Genomic DNA, 26,068 nt, shown 5'->3' with positions numbered 1-26,068 from the left:
TCAGACCATGTCGAGATGCAAGTAAAAAGCCTATAGAGCAGAGCCGGACGCACAGTCACCAGGCCAAACGCAGTCAACGGCTCAAATCACAGTTAAATTATAAGCAAGCGTGAGGCAAACCATGCAGACCTGTCTGGTCAATGAAGCAGCAGAGATAAAAGGAATTACTGCATAAATGCCAACTTGTGAGGCTTTCATGAGTACAGAGATGGGGTTCTTTCCAGCTGCCCTCAGTTGACTATAAAAAGTCCCTGAGGATTTTGAAGGTAACGCTGTCTTCATCCTCCTTCTTTGTCTTGTCTTAACATGCAAAGCATCTCCCAGTGTCTAGAGAAACAAACAATTCCTCTGTGTAGCTCCATAGTTTTGCAAAGGGACAGCGATGCTAGCCGGCCAGTGATTTGACTCCTGGAATCAGCAGATGCAGCAGAGGAAATTCAGTTACTACAATAATTCACATACACTAGTGCTTCTTCATTCAGTGTCAGCTTTATTTTCTTCTTGATATACACAAAGCTGGCACAATTTTGACTGATGAGGTAATGTCATTTTTAATTTAGAGAGCCTTAAGCTATCCACTTTAACTCTTGATAGCATCTTTGCAGTTGTCTCATGAGACTTTACATAAACATAAGTCATGTGTCCTGGACAGTTTGCAAAGGATTGCTAAGGATGACATTGGTCATCATGAAGATTTCCCACACTTTGATCTCTTTTAAATCGCCAGATACAGTTTATGTTACTGCCATATTTTAGCCGTTCCTGAAATTAATATATCCCAGGACTTTTGAACCAAGTTAAACACAGAAATAATGTTTTGCAATGAGTGGATTGTAATGTCTTCACGTCAGTTCTAGAAGAAGTATGGAAGACAGATCAGATTATCTGGCTCCTAGGTGACTTGGCAAATAAAACGAAAAGAAAGAGCAAGACACTAAGAAATAGATAATGCCGAACAAAAGAAGTCTTCCTGTTTTCCTGGGGGAATGCTAGTTTATTGGAGATGGATTTCCACCTTTTAGTGAAAAAAATGGTCCAGACACATGCATTATCTCAGTGCAATCTTTAGGGTAATATTTTATTGCTACTTCCTTCATCATTTGTCTGCTTAGTGTATCATTAAGCCTGAATTTTTAAAAATCATATCACTTTGATGATTTCAAGTGTGTCATATTTCCATTTCAAATGACAATATTCCTTTAAAGGTAATAAGGCTGGTAGTAAATAAAGTTACTTTCCATTTTTAAATAAACTTTTTTCTTTGAAGAGATTATGTTCTGCAATTCAAGTTGTAGTTTGGGGAAAAGATGATCTGTGTTTTGACCACAGTGGATACTGAGAGAGTTTTTTTTTTCTTCTAAGAAGCCTGGAGCTTAGTGGAATTGAGTTAAATAGTAAAGAATCTGTTTATTATTCTGTGGCCATATGTTTAGAGGGTCGCTCACAGAAATCAAAGTATTATTTATGGAGAGCTCCAGCCAAGGAGACATTTTGAATTCCTAAAAGAACTTCACAGTTTGAAAAGAATGCATAGCATTATGTATTGACAACCCCCCAACCCCAGACAAAGGAACACAATTTAATAAAAGAGAATTGTGCTCATGAGATTTTCCTTTTTCTTGTTAATTGGTTACTTTAACTGACATTGTCTGCAAGTATAATGGACACCATTATTCTTAATAGTTCTGTGTTGCCAGATGATGTATATGGACATGATGTAGTCCATTTTAATGATTTCATTTTGCTAGACTTCTTTCCCTCTCCATGAAATCCAGCAGTGAATGCAGATAGCAGTTTTGCTCCTGACAGATGGTGGTGGAGAATGCTGGTTTCTAAATTACTGAAATTAAAAGGACTTTTCTCGTTAACCTGATGTTTTCTTCCATCTTTGTGTCTTAGGTATGACTACGTGGAAGTCATCGATGGAGAGAATGAAAATGGGCGTTTATGGGGAAAGTTCTGTGGAAAGATTGCCCCTTCTCCTGTCGTGTCTTCAGGGCCATTTCTCTTTATCAAGTTTGTCTCTGATTATGAGACACATGGGGCAGGATTTTCCATACGTTATGAAATTTTCAAGAGAGGTAAGTAACTTACAGGAGAACAAGTGTGACTAAGTGGTCATTAATATTGCTTGAGCTCGCGAGAGACAAAGTGAAAAGAGAGACAAGGAGTAACGTTTTTAAACTTTTGGTAAAAAGTCTTATATTCCCATTACAAAAATGTTGGAAAATACTTTAAACAAAGGAAAATTACCCAGTGTATGGAGGAAGCATGTTTAAAAAAACTTTTAAAATGTATTTTAAGCATCACAATTTCATCATTCTAATATGCTGACCAGTGTTTATAAGGTATATACTCTGTAAAACTCCTTGAAGAACATTTATTCTTATCTTTCCTATTCAAAAATAAGTTTGATCTACTCTTGAAGTTTCATTTCTTTAGTTAAAAATGCATGAGTCCCTCTTACCTTAAAGTCACGTACATCTTCTTCCCTTTTTTTTTTTAACACCTCATTTAAGTTTATTCTTTTTTTTAACATCTTTATTGGGGTATAATTGCTTTACAATGGTGTGTTAGTTTCTGCTGTATACCAAAGTGAATCAGTTATACGTATACATATATCCCCATATCCCCTCCCTCTTGCCTCTTCGCTTTATTTTATTGCAAAATTCAAAACTGGTATTTCCCAGGAAAAGCAAAGCGCTAGTCCACTAGCCTTAGAGTTTCGAAAGCTATTGGAAGAAGAAGAGGCTTTCTGTTGATGGGAGGCATGGTTGGGGAAAGAACTTCCTGGAGGAAGCAAAATCGTCCTGCATTTAAATGGCATTCCCCTTCCAAATTAATTATCACTTGCCCTCTGCAGAATAATCACTTACTGATCTTCAGTCACAATGGTATATATTGGGATGGGATAGAATCTGAGAATGCACCGTCTCCCAGCTTTGAGGAATTCAACACACATATCAATTGATACGAATTGTAGCTTTACCTGGATGTCACTGTTTTTCACAACAGCCTGTAGGTTCCTGCTGTGTGCTCAATCCAGCCTCCCCTTTTAAGTGGACATTAATGTGCGGGAGACCTTCCAGGGACAGAGGCTCAAGATTTAAATGTATTGTCCTGGAATATAGGAGAAAGAGCTTTATTTAATAGAAAAGAAATCCAGCCACACCAGATACAAAAGCCTGAGCTCCTCTGGGTCGGTGGCCACCGAGAATAACCAAAAAGAGAGTTTTAAGTGTTTCTGGGAGCATTGGCACAACTTCTTTAAATGTCAAAGAAATCTGGTACTGTCCCATATAAATATGGATAGATGGAGAGAACTTTCTTCAGAAATTCATCTGGGCACGTGCTCAGAAAACCTTTAGTAGAAATAACAGCAGACGTAGGACCACAGTGTGTTCACATGATTACATATGGACATATTTCCTTGTGTTGAGAGCTGTTTGACCTATCTAAATCCACGTATGTGTATGTACACACATGCACAAACACACGCATTTGCTTGCTGACCTGCATGTGACAGCATCAAAGAAAGTGTCAGAAAAGGAGGCAAGAATAACTTTTCATTGTCAGTGTTTCTCAAAGATCTGAAGACGGTGGATGGAGAAAGAGCGAGATCCTTCCTAAGTCATTAACAGTTCTTCAGCTTCCTTCCAGATGAACTCATCCCCACACTTCTGTTAGTCTCAGATGCACTGTGATTTCCGCCCTTTTTTCCCCTCAATGCCGTCCTTGAGACTCGAAGCCTTATTTTCTTCTTTCTCTTCTTGCCTCCCTACATCCAATATGGCTGCCAGTTCTTTTGGATTTTCGTCCCAAAGTCTCAAAGAGTCATGGCTTCAGAAATCTTGAATCACCTTGCTGTACACCTGAACCTGTTATAATCTTGTACATCAACTATACCTCAATTAAAAAGAGAGAGAGTCACAGCTTCCTTTCCACGTCCACTGCCGTTGGCCAGACAAGCCTGCCTTGTGGTTAATCCCCATGTTATCGTATCCTAGCACAGCTTCTCAAATAGTCATCAAACTACTGTCCCCAAAACACCTATGGCGGGTGTCTGTCACCTGTCGGGTCAAGTCCTCCAAGGTCAAGCTCAAGCCTTGACATCAGCTGCTCCCAACCTTCCCAGCTTCACTCTTACAAACCCACAACCTGGCTTCGTGCCCCAGGTTGGTGTGCTGAGTGAGGTGCAGCAGACCTGCATGTGAATTTTGATTTGGCTACTGACCGTCTGTGTGGAGGTTCAGAGCTTTGGATTCCTCATCTGAAAAATGGATGACAGTATCTAGCACAGGCTCTTTGTGAAGATCAGCCGAAATGAAAACATGTAGCCAGTGCCTGTCCCAGAAGATGCATCCCATGCACACTAGCTGTTACAGTGATTATAGATGAAGGGGGTGCTTTATCCAGATTTCACAGCCCTCCCTCTCTTCTGGTTTAAGCCTTTTAACCTCCATGGAAACCAGGCTCTAAGCTTATTCCTCTTCATTAATGTACTTTTAATTTTCCTACGCTTGTACCCAGCTTGTCCCTTATAGACACACACACAAATATACACATATACAAACTGTATGTATATATATACACACACACACAACTATGTTCACTAACTAAATGTTTTTCCTAAGTAATCCCAAATTTCTTCATGTGTGTATGTATCATTTCCCAACTAAATTGGTACCACCTAAAAAATGCAAAGAAAACATCTTTCTTTCTCACTCATTGCACATATTGTAGTCCTTATAGATACTCCATAAAATCACGAACTAGGAGAATACATTCACGAACACATAGACAGGTTCACAGGCGTTCTTTCCTCTAAAGCCATTTAATGATGTTATAGAATCTCCATTCTTTTGAAAACATAGCACTTCTTCCAGGCTGCAGCAATTTCAGGTTTCCTCAAAACACATCAATTAGACTAATCATAGTTGAACCAATACATTAAATTTTCACTTGTTGACCTTGAGGTTTTCTGACAGTAAATCACAGGGCCATTTCTGCATCCCTGGGGCTGCATTTCTAGAGGACCACCTTTGCCTGACAGTGGTGGCCAGTCCTTACCTCTTCCCCATGCCTCCTGGAGCCCCCTGGACACCCTAGTCCTCTCCTCAGGTACCACATTCCCCTTCTATAGGTCTCTTCCCAGATGCTAAAACGTTGGGCTACCAGCCCTAAAATGATTTCCATTCACTGGAAGAAATTTCTCTAGGAAACCCCAGCCTGCACACCTCCCACTCTGCCCCTGTCCTGCCCTGGGTCTGGGTCATCCAGGCCCAGATGCTGGAAGAAGCCATATCCACTTCCCGTGGGTCTCAGTGGTGGGGGCGGGGGCAGCATTTATTGAGAGCGGGATTGGTCACTTCATACATTATTTGACTAAAAGTCTGTACATTTAATAATAATTCCAAAGAGAATATTTTAGCTTTTATCATTATCCATCCTTATGGTCCTTAACAACGAAATGTGGGGTGCCTATGTCTACACAGGATGCTCTCAGTCTTACAAGTAGCGGGGAAAGCATGGTGTCACTGGCTGCCAATGCTGTGTGTGCCCCCCTCACCCCAGTAGCTCACTCACTCCTGGGCACACCAGCTGCTCGCCCATAGTCTTGTTTACGGCTTGTGTATTCGCCATGGGATCCCTCAACCCACTCCCGCCATCATCGTTTTTGGGGAAGTGCTCCCTCAACTGTGGCAAACTTACACAACAGGGATTAAGGAACTGAGTAAGACAAATTTTGATGTATAATGGAGGAAGTAGGAAATTACAGAAGCTTTGAGTTTGAAAGGAATTTTTTTCAAATCCTAAAGCCCACCTCCCATTTATGATGCGCAGAATCTGAGGACCAGGAAGGTTAAGAGGCCATGGAGGCTACACAGCAGGTCAGTGATAAAGGCAGGACTAGAGCTCAGAGTTCCTGGTGATCCATCCAGCCGTCTTCCGCTTCCCCATGGAATGTCCCCAGCCTTTGTCAAAATACGTTAGAAAACCTGGGCTAGCTTCTAAAGGGATCTGGGGCTTCCCTGGTGGCGCAGTGGTTGAGAGTCCACCTGCCGATGCAGGGGACACGGGTTCGTGCCCCAGTCCAGGAAGATCCCACATGCCACGGAGCAGCTGGGCCCGTGAGCCGTGGCCGCTGAGCCTGCGCGTCCGGAGCCTGTGGTCCGCAACAGGAGAGGCCGCAACAGTGAGAGCCCCGCGTACCAAAAAAATAAATAAATAAAATAAAATAAAGGGATCTGACATGACAAGGATATACAGTGAAAGCATGGGAATTTATTTGATTTTGAAATTATGCCCTTAATTCCTGTCATTTTTTTTCCTCTCATTAAATCTTAAGCTAACCTGGGTAATTTTATTTTTTTAAGAAGGAGAAAATATTGGAACCTGCATTAAACTCTCCTGTTTGCTTTGCCAGCCAAATCCCCAGGGAGGAGGTTGGAGGTCTCCAGAGTCACTGTTCCTACATCTTGGAAATCAAATTCTAAAGGGTTCCCAATTACCTACGTATAAATGACTTTGTCAATTAATGACAAATTGGCCTAGTCATCTCAGAAGCCACCAAATAGCTTAGAAGCATATTATAAATGAGACGCACATTTCACAATCTCGTTACCTGAAATTGACATGGCAAAATGCCACATGGTAATAACTTTTTAACCAGAATCAAATAGATAAGCATTGGAGGCCATCATGCCAAAGGGTGAGCCCCATCGTAGAAGGCTTGGGAAGGTATTCAAGTCAGAACTCTACCGACCAGGTTTATTGTGCCGTCTACTAAGTCGTCTTCGTCTCCAGGGCCATGGCTGTCTAATACGTGCGTGGGGAGAAAGCGATTGGTTTGTTTTTTCAACAGGCTGCCAGATGCGCTGAGGAGGAGATTCAGCTTACTAGCCCTCGCCACTAAAAATAGAGATCTGCTAGTTAAATTTAATGTGTATTAATGCCTAATATGTTGCCTTTAGTACTTGGCACTTTGGAAGAATATTTAGTTAAGAACAAGCCCAACAAGCCTCCTTATTTAGAGTTGAATCCTTACACTTCCTCGCGGGGTCCCCATCAGTGAGGCAACAGTCCAGGAAAAGAATTGTTGAACTGAACATCCCCGCATTGGATCCTGAGATTCAAAAGGGTCAGGTCATCTCTGTTTCCCCCGGAGCCCTAGGAGCTCTTTGACAATCAGGGCAGCAGTGGTGGTGATAAGGGGCAGAAGCTGACAGGCTGATGTCCCTGTCCATGTGGATGGGCGGTTTTCAATTGTGTGGTGAATGGCACCCTGTTCAGTGCTGATTCCATGAACTGAAATTGTGGTAATTCATGTAGTCATAAGGATGACTTGCAATATATGTAATTTAAATTACAGATCACTGTAATTTGTTGTCGTGATAGCACTGAACCGTCATTTAAATTACACGTTATAAACATATACATTAACATTTTAGAATGACCTCCTGTACTGTATCTGATACTTTGGAGAAGGTTAGGATGTCAACATTGGTATCAGGTGACTTGTAGCCACAGGACCTGCATCCCAGTTTACCATGCCCCCACCAACACCCACAGTTTACTGGCACACCTGTGTCAACACCGTTCCAAATGAGTCACTCACCCTGCGTACATGTACGAATTACCTTTCACATTTGGTTTGTCAAAGAGGCAGAGGTCACATCTGGTAGAGTTACTGAGTCACTGGTGTAGGAATCTGAAACCCAAACTCCCTCCACTGAATTCTCTCCCTCGCCTTTGTAAATGTTCTATTTCACCAGTAAAGGGCTGTCAGCCTCAAGATTTAAAGATTTAAGCTTGAAGGGGCTGTAATTATTTCTCTAGGGCTCTGTCGAGATTTCTGTAGCTTACTCCTTCAATGTTCCCACATGATTTTGTATTTGTCATTTTTTTTTCTCTGCAAGAGCAGAAGTTTTAAAATTGCTCCACACAAATGGAAAACTAAGGTGAACACAATAAATCTGAACTTGACTTTCCATACCTATCACCACTGCAAAAAGGCTGAGTAAGGAGTGATTAGGGCCGTGGTTATAATGGTGGGCTTTTATTAGAAAGATAAACCGTCTTTGCCCAGGTTATTTCTTGGGAAGGTCGTTTAAGTGGAATTTTCACTTTGCTCCTTTTTTCTTTTACTTATAGGTCCTGAATGTTCCCAGAACTACACAACACCTAGTGGGGTGATAAAATCCCCAGGATTCCCTGAAAAATATCCCAACAGCCTAGAATGCACCTATATTATCTTTGCACCAAAGATGTCGGAGATTATCCTGGAATTTGAAAGCTTTGACCTGGAGGCTGACTCAAATCCTCCTGGGGGGATGTTTTGCCGCTATGACCGGCTAGAAATCTGGGATGGATTCCCTGACGGTAAGAATGGCAGGAAGCACCCCCAAAAGGGAAGGATTTGGGGGAAGGGTCCTGGGATCCTTTTACAAGCATCATGACACATGCGTCACTTTAAAAAGTAGCTCAAAAGGAGGAGGCGAAACAAAGCAAAACAGTAACTTTCTTTATGCAGAGCCATGACGAAATATTTGAGCCCAAAAAGACTTGGTAACTTTCTAATCTAATGCCTTCATTTTATAGATGAGGAAACGGAGGCCATAAAAGTCTATGCAAGGTCTCGTAACTATTTTGCTGACAAAATTGGGACCAATCCATGGTTCTCCTGACTTAAGTATTTTGCTCATTTCAATGACTTGCCTGTAGGTCATTAATTCATAAACTCATCAGAGGGTGAGCTCTTAAGACATCAGTTAAATCAAACCATTCATTTTGTAAATGCAGAGACTAAGGGCCAGAGAGGTTAAGTACCTGCTAAAATTTTAACAGTGAAATATGTGTCTATTATGCTACCAAAACATTTAGAAATTTAGGAAAGGAAGGAGGAGAACATTTGGACATTCCTCATTTAGATGGATTCCTTGTCTGCTCTCTAGGGAATTTTTATCTTTGGGGATTCAAATTGCCTCAGTACATCCTTGGTACACCTTGTTCCTATCATCTGAATTCATCATCCATTCAAAAAAGATATTTATTGAGCACCTGCCATGGACCAGGCACTGTTCTAGCCTCTTGGCAAACAAAGCAAAGATGGCTGGCCTGTTTAGATTCTACCAGGGGGAATGAGGTAATAAACAGGGCACATTACAGACAAATGAAGTATGTGTATGGAATGTTAGAAGATGAGAAGTGCTATAAACAAAGAAAAAGAAAAGAAGAAAAAGTAGAGTAAAGGCATGAGAAGAACTAAGGTTAGGGGAGAGGGATGGGGGGAATTTTTAAATAGGGCAGTCAGGTCAGACCTTATTAAGAAAGTGAGAGAGATTTGAAGGAGGCGAGGGAGGTAGCCATGTGGCCAGCTAAATGAAAGTTCTCCATTTCAACCCCTGTGAACTAGAAGGTGAATGGCAAAAATACACACCCAAGTTCTGAACAGAGGGAGATAATATCAAATAATTTGTTGCAGCTGCATTGCTTGTCTTGTGTTTAGTCTGGTTTAATAGTAAGATTTCTCTGGAGAACACACTCTGCACAGATCAGAAAGGGTGGCTTGGAAGTTCTTACAAATCATGCAATTAGAACTTTGGAGCCATCTATGAAATAGTCAGATATTATTATCAAGATGGAGGAAAGAATATTTAAGTAAACTGTAAACGAAGAGCTAGTATAATGTGAAAGAAATTGCCTTTGTCTTTGAAATGAGATGAAAATGGTCAGTGTAATTCAGTTTAGGTATGTTCCTCAATAGTAAAAAACACTGGAGAAAATCTGGGTTTAGAGAAAGCTTATGTTGTCATTGGAGCACATGGCTGAGTTATCATTACTTTAGCCTCTTCTTTGCTTTTTTACCATATAAATAGGGTTATGATGATCTTATCGGAACTCCTTCATTAAGTAGTGAGATTTGCCCAAACAGAGCACTGATTGATTTCCAAGTATTCAATCCGATAATTAGGAAAACAGTATTATAATAGTATTGTAATAATAGTTGGAACATTTAATAATGGGTTTATTTGTTCACAATCCAAATTTGCAGCCTTCTTTTCTAGAACTTATATTTAAATTGACATCTGAAAAGAAGGTCCAATCAACCAACTTATGTAGAAAGAAGCACATTGTTATTAGTGTCAAGGGTTTTCCAAAGTAGTAATTTTCTGGCTCTAGAAAATCACGGAGTTGAAGCGAAGAACAATTAACAATACAGGTTGTCAGCCTTGCAGTTCACCCATGTTTTAAACTATGTTGTGTTTGACTTATTCCCAGAGAAAACTGGCTTTGGAATATGAAAAATGTGATCGTGTATTTGTTAGTATCTATCTGGTCTCGTCCAGTGTACAACAGCATCACAGCTCACTCTTTTTTAGGCAGAATGAAAGACTGTGTCCTCTTGGGTTTTTTATCAGTGGCACTAGGAACATTTTTGTCATGTAGTTCAACACATAGAGTTCCTTGCCAGCAAAAGCGCTTTTAGTCTTTGATAGCCTTTCCAAAAACAACAACCAGAAGGTGCTGAAGGCTTGTAACCATCAAGTGATTTTATGTTGCATTTTATCATAAGCAGTGAATTAGACGACTGAGTAATTGAAAGTGACCCATTGATTCAGATTGACTTTGAAGAGAAGCAGTTTACTCCAAAACTTGAGATCCCAGGCATGCACGTGGCAAACCCCACTCCTCCAGCTAGCACTCCCTTTGAAGCAACATAGATTCCCAAGTAGCGGCTCTGGAGTCATTGGTGGAAGTGTACGTATGGTTTGAGAGCCATGAGCTAAGCATGCCTGCAAATGCTTGTGCTGAATCATGGAAGCAAACATGAATGCCTAGCTCACAAAACCTGGGCGCAGATGAAGCCAGCTGTCCATCCAGGCTGGGCAAAGAGTTGGAACTGAGGCTGTGACCTACATTCCCCAAATTATCAATGATTTTAGGAATAAGCATCATGAAAGCTGGATTGAGTTCTGTTTGGTTTTTATTTACTTTCATATTAAAATTAACCTTCTAAAATATCAATTATATAAATATAAACTATCAATGATATCAACCTTCCAAAATATAAATGACATAAATGTTGCAAATTCTTTTCTCTGGGGAAAAGTTGCAAAATCCAGATATTCTCTGCCAGAAGGTTTATGCTAAGAAAAGTAGATGGAGCCTATCTTGTACCTTCTCAAAATGATCCCCTTTCTTGTTTATTTATTCAAAATACCTCGTTTTAAAAGTACCTCCTTATAGTAGACTGTTGCCTTTTTTTCTCATAAAAAAGTGGCAGAAAGCCAAACTGTCTGATTCTGAGGTAGGGTTATAATTAATGGAGGGATTAGTGGGAAAATACAAAGAATGGGCTTTTGCCATTTCCTGTTGCAGGTGTATCTTTCAAACAGCACAAATCCTGTGTTGCCTTCACACCTGAGAAGCTATGATCATCGCAGGCCTGCTCTCCCCCAAGAGAGAGCTTAGTACCTGTTGCTTAAATTCTCCAGTCGTTCTTTTTTTGAATCATACTTCTGTTTTTGTGACAGTTTGAATTCATCTCCTAGGCCTTTGGCTCCACAATAACCAGAAGCAGGGAACCCAAGAGCTGTGGTCATGTAAATCCACAAATGAGCGCATACACAAGACAGATGAGGGTCTTGCAGCCGCTCTGGCTCAGATCAATATTGCATTAGCTTGCTAGGCTAAGGTCTCGCTGTTGTTCAGGAAAATTCAATACTTCTTTGTATTATGGTCGAAAAAGCCTTTCACTCTCCTATCTTGAGAGCTCCTAAAGAGAGTTGCATGCTGCTTGCTGTCCCGGGGCAATATTCAAAAGGACAGAAGGCAGATTTACCCGGCATGTCTTCAACATTATAAACCAGTGAGTCATGGAGACTCTAAATTCTGAGTCTGCACTAGACAAGTTCTCTTCTGTTTGCTCTTTCAAAGAGACTCCACCTCCCGCCCTCCCCAGAGGAACTGGTGACAGCAGAGGGGAGGGGAGGGAAGGCAGCCGGAGGAGCGCGGGGTGGTGAGGGCGTGACTGCAGCTTTCCTTGTGTGCTTGTATTCTTGGTAAGGTCAGTGGCTGTGGCGATCTGAGAAAGACCGCCAGGAGTAAGGCTGTAAAAGTTTGCCCACACACTCAAGAAAAAGAAAGTTATGAAACCACAATAATGGAATTTAAATGAGGGAAAAGACTGAGGGAGGATGAATAGACTCTAAGCCTCCCATTAAGATTACAGACCAGAAATGGGATTCCTTTTGAGGAAAGGAAAGACCTGAGTTTATAACTCCAGCAAGATATTTTCATGCATATGTTGCTGGCAACTTTGCGCTCTTAGGGGAAGGGGAAAGTGTTGAATTGGTGATAGGGCCACATTCAGAATGAAGAAAACTTGGCGAAGAGCTAGTACTTGTTGTGGGAGAATCTGTGGCCAGGATTAAAGCCAGAGAGAAACAAAAAGCAGTGAGAGTTTCATCTGAGATGCTGTCTTCTGCCAACTGGGAAACCTGATATCATGACCTTTCCCCTCATTCTGCAGAGCCACTGTCCACGACCACGTGGTACCTATGTATCCGTCCTCTAAATGGGCAGACACCTTGTCCTCTTCGTAATAAAGCAGTTGACACACACAAACATTTGGGTGCTAGAGAGTGAGGGGTGACAGTAGAGAGAGAAATCGGTCACATCCATTACTTTGAGCACGTGGAGAAGTTATCAGCTATTCAAACTCATCATTTTACGCTAACTCAAATAGTAAACCACTTTAGCTTAGTTTCTTTCTTTTCTTTCCTTTTATTTTTTAAAGAGGGTTGGCCAAGAACTGAAAACCTGTTAGCCCAGGATCCAAGCACTCTAAAAAGCTGGGCGCTCAGATAGCCACCTGCCAGGAACTCAGCTAGCATGTGGGGCTCCAGGGAGGCCAGTTCGCGTGGGGTTCACTTTCTCGATCACACCTGAAGCTTCACCCAGCTCTCACCAGCTGCCTTCGCCTTCTGCATCCAAGCAGCACACACCGGCCTGGGAACCCCACCTCCCTGCCGAAGGCCCATCCCTCCAGAGAAAGGTCCACCTACTGTGCCTCCTTGAACACAGCAATAACTCTTAGTTGAAAGGCACAGAACCACGGATTTCTTGGAGGGGAAAATGGTCCACACCAGATTGTCCTTCAAAGCCCAAACCATCTGGTATGTTTTTACCATATGTGCAATAAAAAAAAATCTAGAGAAAAGGGGATTTTTTTTTTTTTTTGTCTTGCTGCTGATCTGGACAGGGAAATGGAAAGATTTTCCAAGCCCAGGGGGCTTCCACACTGTCTATAAGGCAACTTACAGTGGCTAATTGCCACGGTTGGTCTAAAAGCACTTCAACAAAGGGACGGCCAGTATGAGCCAAATAATGACTTGACTTGATCGCCAATCAGTCAGTGTTCCCAGCCTTCTTCTGCCTCAGTTACTACCTGTTTCCTGGTGTGCAGTCCAGTGGCTGCTTTGCGTCATCTCTTCGTCCCTGGACACAAGTGCAATGCAGTCACCTCTCTAAGGTTTTGGGAGATAAAAAACTGAGAAGTCAGAAAGACTCATTTTCTTTTGTTTTGATTACAATTTGCTATTATGTGTAAGTTATTGGTATCTATAATTTCTAAATTTTTTAATTGTTACCATTATGAATTAGTCTTCAGATACAGCCCTGATTAGGACATAATCTACTGTCCTTTGTCTAATTCTGTGGTGTTCGTCATAACGAGGCTCCAGGACTGAAAGATGGAAGGAGGAAGGGGGTGGGGGTCACCCAGGGCTGGATCGGACCTTGGTACTGCTCTGGTGCCAGGACTGGTTTCCAGAACATTCCCCAGGATCCCCTCCTAGGGCGGGGGCATTGAGGACAGATGACTCCAAGAGCCCCCTGTGGGTGATCACAAGCTGGCTAGAGTTCCTAGGCGCCGGACCGTGTGCACCGTGCGGTCCTGGAGATGAATGCCAGGGTGCACTTGACAGCCCAAATCTCCTTTGCAATCGAAGCAAGATTTTCGATTTTGTTCCTGAAAACAGTCCTGCTCACTGGGGAATGTGGTTATGCCTGTAATTGCCCTTCAGAGCACACTTGAAAACCCTCTCCGCAAACCCGATCCAATATGTTCACTGCAAAACAATTAGCTAGTGAAGACTTGCTTGGGATAAGAAAACACTTCCGGGTTCCACTGGGACCCATGTTCACAAATGGTTCTGCTGGCATCTGCTGCAGAAGAAAAAGTATTTTCACGGTCTCTGCGTTTCTTCCTCTGCAGTTGGTCCCCACATTGGGCGTTACTGTGGGCAGAAAACACCAGGTCGAATCCACTCCTCATCCGGCATCCTGTCCATGGTTTTCTACACGGACAGCGCCATAGCCAAAGAAGGCTTCTCGGCAAACTACACCGTCTCGCAAAGCAGTGTTTCAGAAGGTCAGTATTTACGCCTCTTGCAAAGCCCTGCGGTAAATAGTCTCTGTTATTCCTCCTCACACACCTGTGGCCCTGTGAACACTACAGATGTGTTCCGTGAGTTGGAGTGCCCCATGTTTCTTTTTCTCTTTTAAATGGTTTATATGAATATCAATGGGAAGAGCTCTTTGGGGTGCTTTCTTAAAACTATGTGCGAGAAGGCTGCATGTAAGCCTCTGAAATTATGGGAGAAAAAGTGGGAAACGGCAAAACTGTGCCTGGAAACAATGAAATATGGCCAGACCGCCTACCTGGTACCCTCCAGTGTGTATTGGGCTGAGAGCCAGGAAAGGACAGGCATCGATCCTGGATGAGAAAACCAGTCAGCATCAGTGGAGTTCATCGACAGGCAGGCAGGTGGAATGGATGGTGCGTGGTGGTTTGATTTGGGGAGACCCTGGTGGAAGCTGTTTTTGTTTTTCTTATGTGAATGAGAGCGGATATTCACATAAAAGAAGCATGTTTTAACTTCTGCTATAACTTTCCATAAAAGAAAAAAAAGTAATATGTTTTTTGTATCTTCTTAAAATACACGACTAGGGCTTCCCTGGTGGCGCAGTGGTTGAGAGTCTGCCTGCCGATGCAGGGGACGCGGGTTTGTGCCCCGGTCCGGGAAGATCCCACATGCCGTGGAGCGGCTGGGCCCGTGAGCCATGGCCACTGAGCCTGCGCGTCCGGAGCCTGTGCTTTGCAACGGGAGAGGCCACAACAGTGAGAGGCCCGCGTACCGCAAAAAAAGAAAAAAAATACACGACTAAGTTGATGTGGTCTCCAGCTCTTTTAAGAGCCCGAGGGAAAAAAACCTGAAAAAACAGTGAATAATTTTGTGTTTCATCAGTTTTAGCTGCCAGGTTGTAACGTAGCACAGGGAAAAGGCAGGGGAGTTAGGAGACCTGTTCTACAGATATGCTTGTATCTTTTCTACCAGATCTTACTGGAAAACAAAAAGGCCAATTAAACTTCAAAATCTTATCTTTACTTAATTTATTTGGTTAATCCATTCATGTATTTTTGTGCCATTTTATATTCCAAATAACAAACCTAAGCTTAAAAGTAGAAAACCAGTGAAAGAAAACCTTTTATGCCACAAAACCTTATTAATTATGATAGAAAATTCAGAAAATGTGGAAATTGGGTTAGTTGAAGTTTTTCTGGATGGTTGAGAATCTTCTTTTTAACCTCTAAAGTTTTTTTTGCACTTTGGTACTTTACATTTTCCTAAAATTGATTATTCACTTCCCAGTATCATAGTTCACATTTCATTGTTTGCTGAATATATGAGGCCCAATGGAATATATGTTTTCATGATTCATGGTCATCGTTGTGAATATTACTATTTATGCTGTAAAACTGTGGTGCTCTTTGGGACCCTATGATACTGCACTTTACCCTGATGGATACTGTTGTGTTTTAATAAAATAAACCAACGGTGTTAACAACTATGGCCAGTCCAGGGCAGGGACATAACAAAGGCGGAGGCCTGGGTGCCAATTGCAGGGACTCTGAAAGATGGAGAGTTAAAGTCTACTTAGCCCACCAAATACGGGCTATAAATGGACAAAGGGTCTTTTTCACTTTTATTAGATCTTAGAGGAAATAGTACAGTTTTATTTAAATGTAACTCTTGATGTGTATGCATATGACATATCTGCATACATTCAACTTTGAAAATAAATCTGAATTTCCATCATTTCCTGAAAACTTTCTAATAGTATTTATAGTATTTATATCAACCTAAGCCCTGTTGGAAAAATAATCAACTGTGAGATCTTCATAGCCTTGCTTTTCAGAATTCTTGCCATGAAAATGCACGTATCGGTGCTACAATCCAATAAGTCCCTCGTTGTCATCTTTTGTAAGACTGTGTGAACATCGAAAAGACCGTTTTAGTTTTCCAGATCAAAAAAGGAAATATGCATCCTAGGTCCCCTTCGTTTTGATGACTTAGGGTCATTTTTTTTTTTTTTTTTCCCCTTCAGACTTCAAGTGTATGGAAGCTCTGGGCATGGAATCCGGAGAGATTCACTCTGACCAGATCACAGCTTCTTCCCAGTACAGCACCAACTGGTCTGCCGAACGTTCCCGCCTCCACTATCCTGAGAATGGGTGGACCCCTGGAGAGGATTCCTACAAAGAGTGGATCCAGGTATGTGGCTTATACCTGGCACACTCAGGGTGGAAGATTTGGGTCATCTAAAACGGTTGTTGAGAAAAAGCAACGCCGTGACTAATGCCTTCCAACGAGAAGGACAGGGACCACCACCGAGTGTAATCACTTTGCAGAATTCACAGGATCAGAGAAAAAAAGCAGGCCTAGATGACATCCCTGAAAACCCCTTATCTTCTCAGATACTTACATATGACTCTTACAGAATCTGAGCACAGATGTCTCACTTGGGTAACAACTGAAAGATCTGAGGGTTTTTTCCACAGCAGCCATACATTTTCCATGGATGTGCTTCCTTCTTTAACAGATTTTTATTTCCTGAATGAAATATATTACCTGTACTTCGAGGTGTGCCTGAAGTCATTGTTTTGTAAGGTGTTTTGTTTGTTTGTTTGCTCAGGGTAGGAGAAGAGCAGAACGGGGTTGAGGTTTCCTTTCCCACGCTGGTCCAAGTAGCACGTGCCCAAGAAGTGGTTTAGTTGAAGGTATTGGTCTCTGTGGATTACGTACAGGCACAGACGTATGAAATGTACACATCTCTGTCCTTAAGAGTGATGTCGGTTCTGCTCTCCCCACTTTGCTCTAATATTCCCCTCCCTGCCTTCACCCTTCCACTCCCCACAGGCTCCCCTACTCTGCACCTCCACCCGGACTCATCTCCAGCTCATCCCTGGCACCACTCCCAGAGCCTAAACTTGCCCAGCCTTGATGTCTGGACACTCCCACCCGAGGCCTGATGTTCATGTTCTTGACTTTTTTACCCACTGTCAAATGAAACGTCGTATCTGGCTGTGTGGGTTAAACTGTGGGCAGATTATCCAATGTTATTTGCTGAAGGATCCAGATTTCCTCTTCAGGAGAGGAGGCAGAGCCTGTCCCGCACTAATTGCGAGATATATAAAAATGACTAATTCCCAGGGAGAGTTTCTAAGCAAGAAAATATACCAGGATGATTAATCCCCTACTTTTTCTACATCTATGCCTGTTTCAGTCTGTTGAGCACAAATACCAGATTTTGTTTTACTTTGGAAAGGTCAATATTAGTTTAACATACACTTAAAGTGAAATGGCCTATTTCAGAAGGCTGAACTCACACTAACCTCGAAATGATAACACTGAGAAATGTGTAGAGGGTGAGAAAAGAAGAGGCTTTTACCTTGGGTGGGATTGCTGAATCCAGCTCTAGATTAAGTCAGAAATGAAATGAACTTGTCTGCGTCAAAATAGCTCTTGGAGACTTGTGTTTCCACATCCCCACACCAACCAGCAGTTCCATGTGATTGACAGACGTGCCTCTAGAGAGAAGCTTACGTTTTGCAGTGCTAAGCATGTTTGCATGGTAATGTAGTTGTATTCTCGGCAGGGTGGAGAACACTCAATAATTTAGGGATGTTAGTCTTGCAAGAGTTCAGAAAATGCAACGGTAGCAATTCTTCTGGGCAAGGAATTCTGTGTCAGTAGATGCGTGGAGACAACAGGCTCTCACAAAGCATTTGTCAGCGGGACAGGGTTTACATCACTCTCAGGAGTTGGGCACCATTTGAGATGGCCCCAGAAGAAAAATCTCAAATAGTCCAACTCTTTCTATCAAAGTATGGTCGGAATAAGCTAAGTAACCCAAACCCCCCAGACAAGAAGCTTTCCTTTTTGCTCATGCCACCCCCTGTCTCTGGCCGGCAGGGGGTCTGCCCCACATTTTCTCACACCAGGACCTAGTTGGAGGGAGCGGCCGTCATCCGAAACCTGTCACCAAGGCAGAGGGAGGAAGGGAGTGTGGCCAAGCATGCTGACCCATGAGGCTCCGTTGAGGAGCATGACACCAAGTTCATTGCCAAAGCACATCCCACGGCTGTCCACGCTTAACTTCCAAGGGGCAGCAATTCCACACGTGCTGGAGGGAGGACAGCACAAATGACACTTGTGCCATTCATGGGATAGTCGCCATGTATCGAGTATTTCCTGTGTGTCCCAACTCTGCTGAGTACTTGACTCATGTTTATTCAATCCTCAGAGCAGTCCTGTGACAGAGGTTCAGTTATCCTTTTTTTTTTTTTTTTTTTTGCGGTACGCGGGCCTCTCACTGTTGTGGCCTCTCCCGTTGCGGAGCACAGGCTCCGGACGCGCAGGCTCAGCAGCCATGGCTCACGGGCCCAGCCGCTCCGCGGCATATGGGATCTTCCCGGACCGGGGCACGAACCCGTGTCCCCTGCATCAGCAGGCGGACTCTCAACCACTGCGCCACCAGGGAAGCCCTATCCTTATTTTTAAAATGAGGACCCTGAGGTTTGGAGATATGAGTAAATGCCCAAGGTCACAGGCTTGGAAGCAAGGTCTGTTGGACTCCAACACCTGCTTCTTTACTCTTCGATGTGCTTTATCTTTATCACTAATTCCTATATATTCAGGTGTATCTTGTGAAGCATCCGTCCGCAACCCTTTATGCTTTTCCTCGTGCTGAGAAGCCTCACACCAGGATGAGCGGGGGCTTCCTGCTTCTAAACCAAGAATGGGGAGCCCTTACTCCTCGGCCCCTCTGGGAGGTGGATGTCAGAGGAGCTCAGCGTCAGTTCACCTTGAGGGAAAATGATCTTTTTCTTCTGCGGGATCTCAGCGGGCTCATTTCCACGCTAGTTGCGTCTGTGTACTTGGTGGGAGGTCTTAACATCCACCCATCACCTAATTATGAATAATTTCATGTGCTTCCAGCTTTTCTGAAACTCCTTGGAAGTGGCGGGCTTGTTTTCATTGGATAGATGTTTTATAAGTTAACCCATAAGCACAGCATAAGGGAGGCTGAGGGCGGGAGGTACATACCTCCCATCACAGGACCATTTATTTGTACTTGACAGTCCTATTTGTATGCACATCAGAATGAGGATGGCATTTGTTTTCTTTTTCGGCTTTGTCACATTTTGCATGAAATATACCCCACCAAACATGGTGCTGTAGCAACAAGGACAAACACTTGCATGTGTTAAATTAATAAGGCAGCCCTGGAAACTGACTCTCCCTCAAGACAGGAACAGTCTTTGGTTCAATTGTTTTCTCTAGGAAATTACCGAATGACATAAAAAAACAATGCATCGTTAACCGCCGGTGTGGATGTCCTCCATGGTGCTTCCTGTGGGATCTGTTGTCTGGCAAAAAGCTTAAGAACCAGGGCAAGAAGCCCTTTAGTGAGGAGAAGCATGAAGGGAAGTCCCGGCTTGGACATTTCCACGTGGTCACATCCTGTTCTAAAGGCCACTTCATATCCTGACAAGCGAAAACCTCCTACTTGTCAATTGCAGAGTTAGTCACCCTGTGAGATTTGCCCACATTCTTCAGAGTATTCCATTCTGTTCCGTGTCCTAGAACTGCTGATCTTATTACTCATTTCATCTTTATCTTCTTTTTGTTTCTGGTTAAATAATCAAGGATTCTAAGGAAAGACTCAGTGTATCGGTGGCGCTATAAAAATTCTTAATTTTCAAGCACATTATTAGATCCCAAGCCATTAACCTCATTGACACTGAATTTCTTTTTCTATAAAATAAAGGTGACGTACCCTTCTCCATTCAAGCTCTGGCAGTCTACGAGACTGTGGATCTCAGAAAAAAACAGGCTCGGATTTTTCTTTTCAGATCTGCAAACTAAGTGTGTAGAATGTGTCTGATCAGAAAACGTGTTCTCCTAAATCCTGGTGTAGCCATTCACACACAAAGCAGAATTTAATTCGTTAATTATTTCAATGTTTTATTAATGATAGTGTTCACTGCACTGTAAACAGATTTATCCTTCTAGCTTTAATTAAAGCTCTTGGGAGTGCTTTCCTCAAAACAACTGTGACTTTGCCCTGATTAGAATGCCAGGAGACAAGAGAAAAAAAAAAAGTCAAGAGACATAATGCCTGGATGGGATATGAACTTTGTTGATCCAAAGAAATAAAAATGGCACTAGGGACTAATCGATTACTACACCCTCCAGTGACTTTAGAAATAGAATTACTTGACAAACCAACTCAGGCTGAAACTCTGCTCATCTCCAAATTTGGTAATATTGTCTTTTGTGGGAAAAATTAAAAATTGGTGCTAGGTTATTCATGCCTTCTCTTATTCCAGAGGAGCAGAAAGCAGTTGGCTTCTAAACCACATCCTGTTTGGTTTGGTCCATCAGCCCTATGATGGATTAATCCCACAGAAGAGAGTAATCTCCAAGAAGACCCTCTGTAGCTGTAAGAATACATCAGCAAGCCCCTTCTCTGTTCACTACATTTTCTGGTAGAAATATTCATTCTGAGGGATGAGGAGAAGGAAAGTTCCAGAAGAGAGGAGCTCACGCTAACCTTCTGCGGAGGCTTGTTTCAGTGTTTTCCTTTTGCTTTACATGCATTTCCCTTTGATAATATTGCACATTTCCTAACTGAAGGAACTTTGAAAGCAGACACCAGTAACCAAAGGCCTTGGTGTAAGGAGTTGGGCTGAACTGAGTCAAAACACAGCCCCCCCCCCCCCACACACACACTCTCTCTCTCTCTCTCTCTCTCAGGGTTCACTTACTTACAGCCACAGCTGCAGGGTTGAAGAAAGTAGGTGCCCTCATTCAAACTGCTCAAATCCAAGTAGCCCTGGGTTGATTTGAGGATTTTAAAATTCATTGTAAGACATGTTCTAACAACAAAACCTTATGTTTCTATAGCATTTTCCCTTTATAAAAGCCCCTTTTCATACACATCCCATTTTAGTCTTAGAGTGTAGGTTAAGTGGACCAGAGGTTCTTTATCTGCATCTTCCTATGAGAAGGCTAAAGCCCAGAGAGGTTAAATAGTTCATCAAGTCCTGATTTGGGGGAAAGCTGCAACTTGTGGGGAAAGTCAGCCTCACAGGGCCAAAGGGGACTTCTTTCCTCAGACTTGGGACCTGAGTCACTGGGCACTGGGAGAACCGGAGGGCGGGAGGCGAGTCACAGCTCAGTGTCAGATCTGAACCAGGCCCGAGCAGCTGGCCTTTGCAGAGCTCTTTGGCCATTGGAATTGTGAGTTTTTCACCTCCTGCTCTGTCAAATGCAGTAAGCCGGGCAGATACTCTCACGCCAGCTAAACTGGGCAAAGCGAAAATCCTGGCGAGGTCTTAAGACCTTATGAGTCACAGAGGAAATGGTCCTTCCTCTCGCCAGGTTCCCAGCCCCCAAGCCCCAAGGTCTGCCCTGTAGTCCAGGGGGTCCTTCAAGGTTTACTACCCACAGGTGCCTGCACATCCACCCCAGGGGTGTGAGCTGTTGCTACCAGCAACCTCCGAATCTCACTTGCAGCTTGCGGAGAATGGAGACAAAAGATCATTTAAAGGCATGGACCTGATTTCAAGAGCTAAGAAGGGGGGCTCCCCTGGTGGCGCAGTGGTTGAGAGTCCGCCTGCCGATGCAGGGGACACGGGTTCGTGCCCCGGTCCAGGAAGATCCCACATGCCGCGGAGCGGCTGGGCCCGTGAGCTATGGCCGCTGAGCCTGCGGGTCCGGAGCCTGTGCTCCGCAATGGGAGGGACCACGACAGTGAGAGTCCCACATACTGAAAAAAAAAAGAGCTAAGAAGGGGCTAGCTGGACATCCTTTACGTGCCAAATGGGATGAAATAACTCATGAATTCTTGGAAATGTTCCCTCTGACACACAGTATTGTTACACATTTTTATCGCATTTTAGGTGGGAGAAGTGAGTGTTTCTTACTCGATTAGAAGAATTTGTTATCTGAAACCCTTCTTTTTTTCTTCAAAGTGAGGGTTTCCCCAAATTGAAAGTAGAAGCTGATGTAATTTATCTTAAAACTTTTAAATGTCATTTATTTTCACAAATTTCATATCTCATTTTCTTTCCTTCTCAACTCTCTTGGACAAATCTTTCATTCTCTTATATGAATGTGTCGAGTGTGGAACAGGGATCTCCTATGAAATAGTTTATGATTTTTCATACAGTTTCTAGTTTCTAGTAGGTTTATAATCTGTGTTCAAAATCGGTTCTATCTGCTGAATTGAAGTAATCCAGAACATGTATGGAGGCAAGTTATCCTGACTGTTATCCCCTGTAAGCACTCTGTGCTTACAGACCAGACACTTCGAGGATCGGGGGGCATTTTCTCATTCAGATCATTAGCAAATTACTGAAATTGCAATAAAATGCTTTATAAATGTGTGACTAGAGAACGGACGAAAATAGCTCACTGGGTTACCCAAATGTGGAATGATGCATGTAAAATATAATGTTGGCAAATTTAGGGAAAATGTAGCTGTTCAAATGAATGTTTATTCCCCAGGTGTGCTCTGTGTGTGTTTTGCAATTAATATTAACTTGCTACTTTAGCTGAAACATTGATCTGGAAGGGAGATAATTTGCTTTTTTTTTCCTTTTTAAAAATTTTATTATTATTTTTTTTTTGGCTGTGTTGGGTCTTCGTTGCTGCACGCGGGCTTTCTCTAGTTGCTGCGAGCGGGGGCTACTCTTGGTTGTGGTGCGCAGGCTTCTCATTGTGGTGGCTTCTCTTGTTGCGGAGCACGGGCTCTAGACGCGCAGGCTTCAGTAGTTGTGGCACACGGGCTCAGTAGTTGTGGCACACGGGCTTAGTTGCTCCGTGGCATGTGGGAATCTTCCTGGACCAGGGCTCGAACCCGTGTCCCCTGCATTGGCAGGCGGATTCCCAACCACTGCGCCACCAGGGAAGTCCCGACAATTTGCTTTTTAAAAAAGTAGTCCAGGTGAGACTTTGGTTATCTTACCCTAGTTCTGCATTGACTTATACTTCATGCACAAAATAAATGCTTTACCTCTGACCCTTCATGTATCACAGGACTGTTATCTCTAACTAGGTTTCCACCCAGGAAGCCCATGTTCCAAAATTTACTGTCTCCTGAGGAACTTTGCCTAATGCTTTCTCTGGTACCTTACCTTGGTGTTTCACATTATAGGAAGTCATTTGAAGGAAATATGTGTTTATAGGGACAGATGAAATTCAGAGCTTTTTGTTGTTTTTGAAGGAAGATATGATTGGGGGAAACAGAATGTACATGTGACATAATTATTTAGACATTTTTAGCTGTTGTTTTGTCATATAGAACATAGCAAGATAATTTTAACCATTTTGGTCAAGTTGACCACAATTCAATTTTAAAAATCAGTCAAAGGATTTTACTAGTTAGTATTTCGTGTCAACACACTTTAAAGAAAATGTATGACATTTAAAGAAGCCTCTGATTTTTATGATGAAGCATCACTGGGAAGAGAGTGTTGAAAGAACGACAGGTGTTTGGGTAGAATTACACTTAAAATAAGTTAGTTTGTAGAGCATGAACATTTCCTTTTTTTTTTTTTTTTTTTTTTTTTTGTGGTACGCGGGCCTCTCCCTGCTGTGGCCTCTTCTGTTGCGGAGCACAGGCTCCGGACGCGCAGGCTCAGCAGCCATGGCTCATGGGCCCAGCCGCTCCGCAGCATGTGGGATCTTCCCGGGCCGGGGCACGAACCCGCGTCCCCTGCATCGGCAGGCAGACTCTCAACCACTGCGCCACCAGGGAAGCCCCAGAGCGTGGACATTTCTTTTTGCTTTTGCTGTTGTGGTTTCTTATTGTTTTATGGCAGTGTCTATTTGGAACCAACATTCATAGTTAAATTCTAGAGGAGGGGTTTTTATATTTCTTTCCAGAATATCTTGACTTTAAGAGTAAGATTAAACATAGGTACAAACATCCTTTTGTCTAAATTCCTTATTGTTCATGTGTTCAGATGGATTAAGTTATTTGCAAGACCACAGGGCCAGTTACTGACAGACCCGGGCTGGAATCTCAGTATCCTGGCCACCACTTCTTTGCTCCCACTCAGTTGTAACCGTATGAGGACGTGAATTTGGATCCTCTCAGAAGATTGTGTCTGAAGACCAAGCAGGCACGTTTAAATCCCAGTATATCCTGCTTAGCTGCTGATTGGTAAATGATGTCTAGTAAATTGAACAGTCGCTGCAGAAGCTTTAATTTAAACAAATGATTGGACTTTGTCTGGAGCAGGGGTTCTGCGTCTGGACACTCCTGACATTTTAGATTGGATAATTCTTTGTTGTGGGGCTGTCTTGTGTGTTGTAGGATGTTTAGCAGCATTCTTGACCTCCAGCTACTAGAAGCCAGTAACATACACACACACACACACGCACCCTCAATCAAAACGACAACCAAAAACGACGTCCTCAGGAGTTGCCAAATGTCCTGTTTGGGGGCAAAATCATCCCCAGCTGTAAACCACTGGTATAGAAGATGCGCAAAATCCTAATCAAGTCATTTTCAAAACAATCAGACTGATCAGAATTTTGAAAGAAAAAGTAGCTGGTTGCTTGGCTGGTTTATGTCACTTTTCCACCGTTTACTGTAGATATTTGAACAGAGTCGTAGTTCTTTTGTTTTCCAAAGGTACAGATGCATCTGTTTACCTGATGCAGGAAAACAGCATCATAAACCTGCCTGCTTATTTATCTTAAGCTTCACTACTTTTAGCTGTTACAAGTGGACGGGGGCTTCCCTGGTGGCGCAGTGGTTGAGAGTCCGCCTGCCGATGCAGGGGACACGGGTTCGTGCCCCGGTCCTGGAAGGTCCCACATGCCGCGGAGCGGCTGGGCCCGTCAGCCATGGCCGCTGAGCCTGCGCGTCCGGAGCCTGTGCTCCGCAACGGGAGAGGCCACACACACACAAAAAAGTGGACTGTTTTTAGCTAAATAAATACAGATGTTATTTTAGAGTACTGCACGATTGGGTCTCAAAATGCACTGATAAGAATGGGATTAAGAAAAGGAAACACAAGGATAAAATCACCAGTCATCACTGACAAAATTTAGGAAAAATAAGACTGAAATGAGCTCTTCCATAACTGTATGTTGTGTGTCCCTGACCTTGACTTACCTGTTTTAGTTTTTCTGCAGTATGTAAATAAACAGTTCTTTTTTGTTTTTAACTTCAGATGTAATCAAGGGTAAGGAACTGTGTTTGAAAACCTGTCTATTGCTTTATTAACTTATCTTTTCATGGGAAACATACTATTAAGTTTCCAATTCTGTAACCTAAACAACAACACATTAGAAGCCATCAATTACCATCCAGTTTCATATCTGTGGACCAATAGGAAGGCAAGGTTGTTGGTTTCACATCTGTTTTAGGTGAAAGGCTGTTCCTGTCTGTGGTATTTAAAATTTAAAGAACTTCTGTTATTATACAATTGGGAATCCTTGGGGAGTAAAATGTTAATGAAATCCATAACGGCACAGACTTTATGATAGCAGTTTTAAGAAATTCCTTTGGTGGGGTTTGTTGATTTCTGCCCTGGCGGTAATAACTATGTTTTACAGAGTGCGTTAATGTTCACATCTAGGAGCGATGGCTACGTTTATGCAGCATGTAATGTAGCACACAAACTCCTAAGCTCTAA

The 26,068-nt window shown here is 42.8% G+C and overlaps 1 protein-coding gene across 7 annotated transcripts in view; it reads left to right on the top strand.

Annotated features, from left to right (window-relative positions):
* Positions 1–26,068, top strand: part of NRP1 (neuropilin 1) — a 139,054-nt gene that overhangs the window by 53,499 nt on the left and 59,487 nt on the right. For all 7 annotated transcript variants that reach the window (XM_033439301.2, XM_049705557.1, XM_012535211.3 and 4 more), the window contains 4 exons: positions 1,900–2,081; positions 8,155–8,382; positions 14,282–14,437; positions 16,456–16,622. In XM_033439301.2, coding sequence (XP_033295192.1) covers positions 1,900–2,081; positions 8,155–8,382; positions 14,282–14,437; positions 16,456–16,622 — 733 coding nt within the window. The remainder of the gene's footprint in view (positions 1–1,899; positions 2,082–8,154; positions 8,383–14,281; positions 14,438–16,455; positions 16,623–26,068) is intronic.

Source organism: Orcinus orca, chromosome 2, assembly GCF_937001465.1.
Source record: "Orcinus orca chromosome 2, mOrcOrc1.1, whole genome shotgun sequence".
NCBI lineage: Eukaryota > Metazoa > Chordata > Mammalia > Artiodactyla > Delphinidae > Orcinus > Orcinus orca.
Note: the sequence above shows the minus strand (reverse complement) of the source record. Positions and strands in the feature narration are given on the sequence as shown.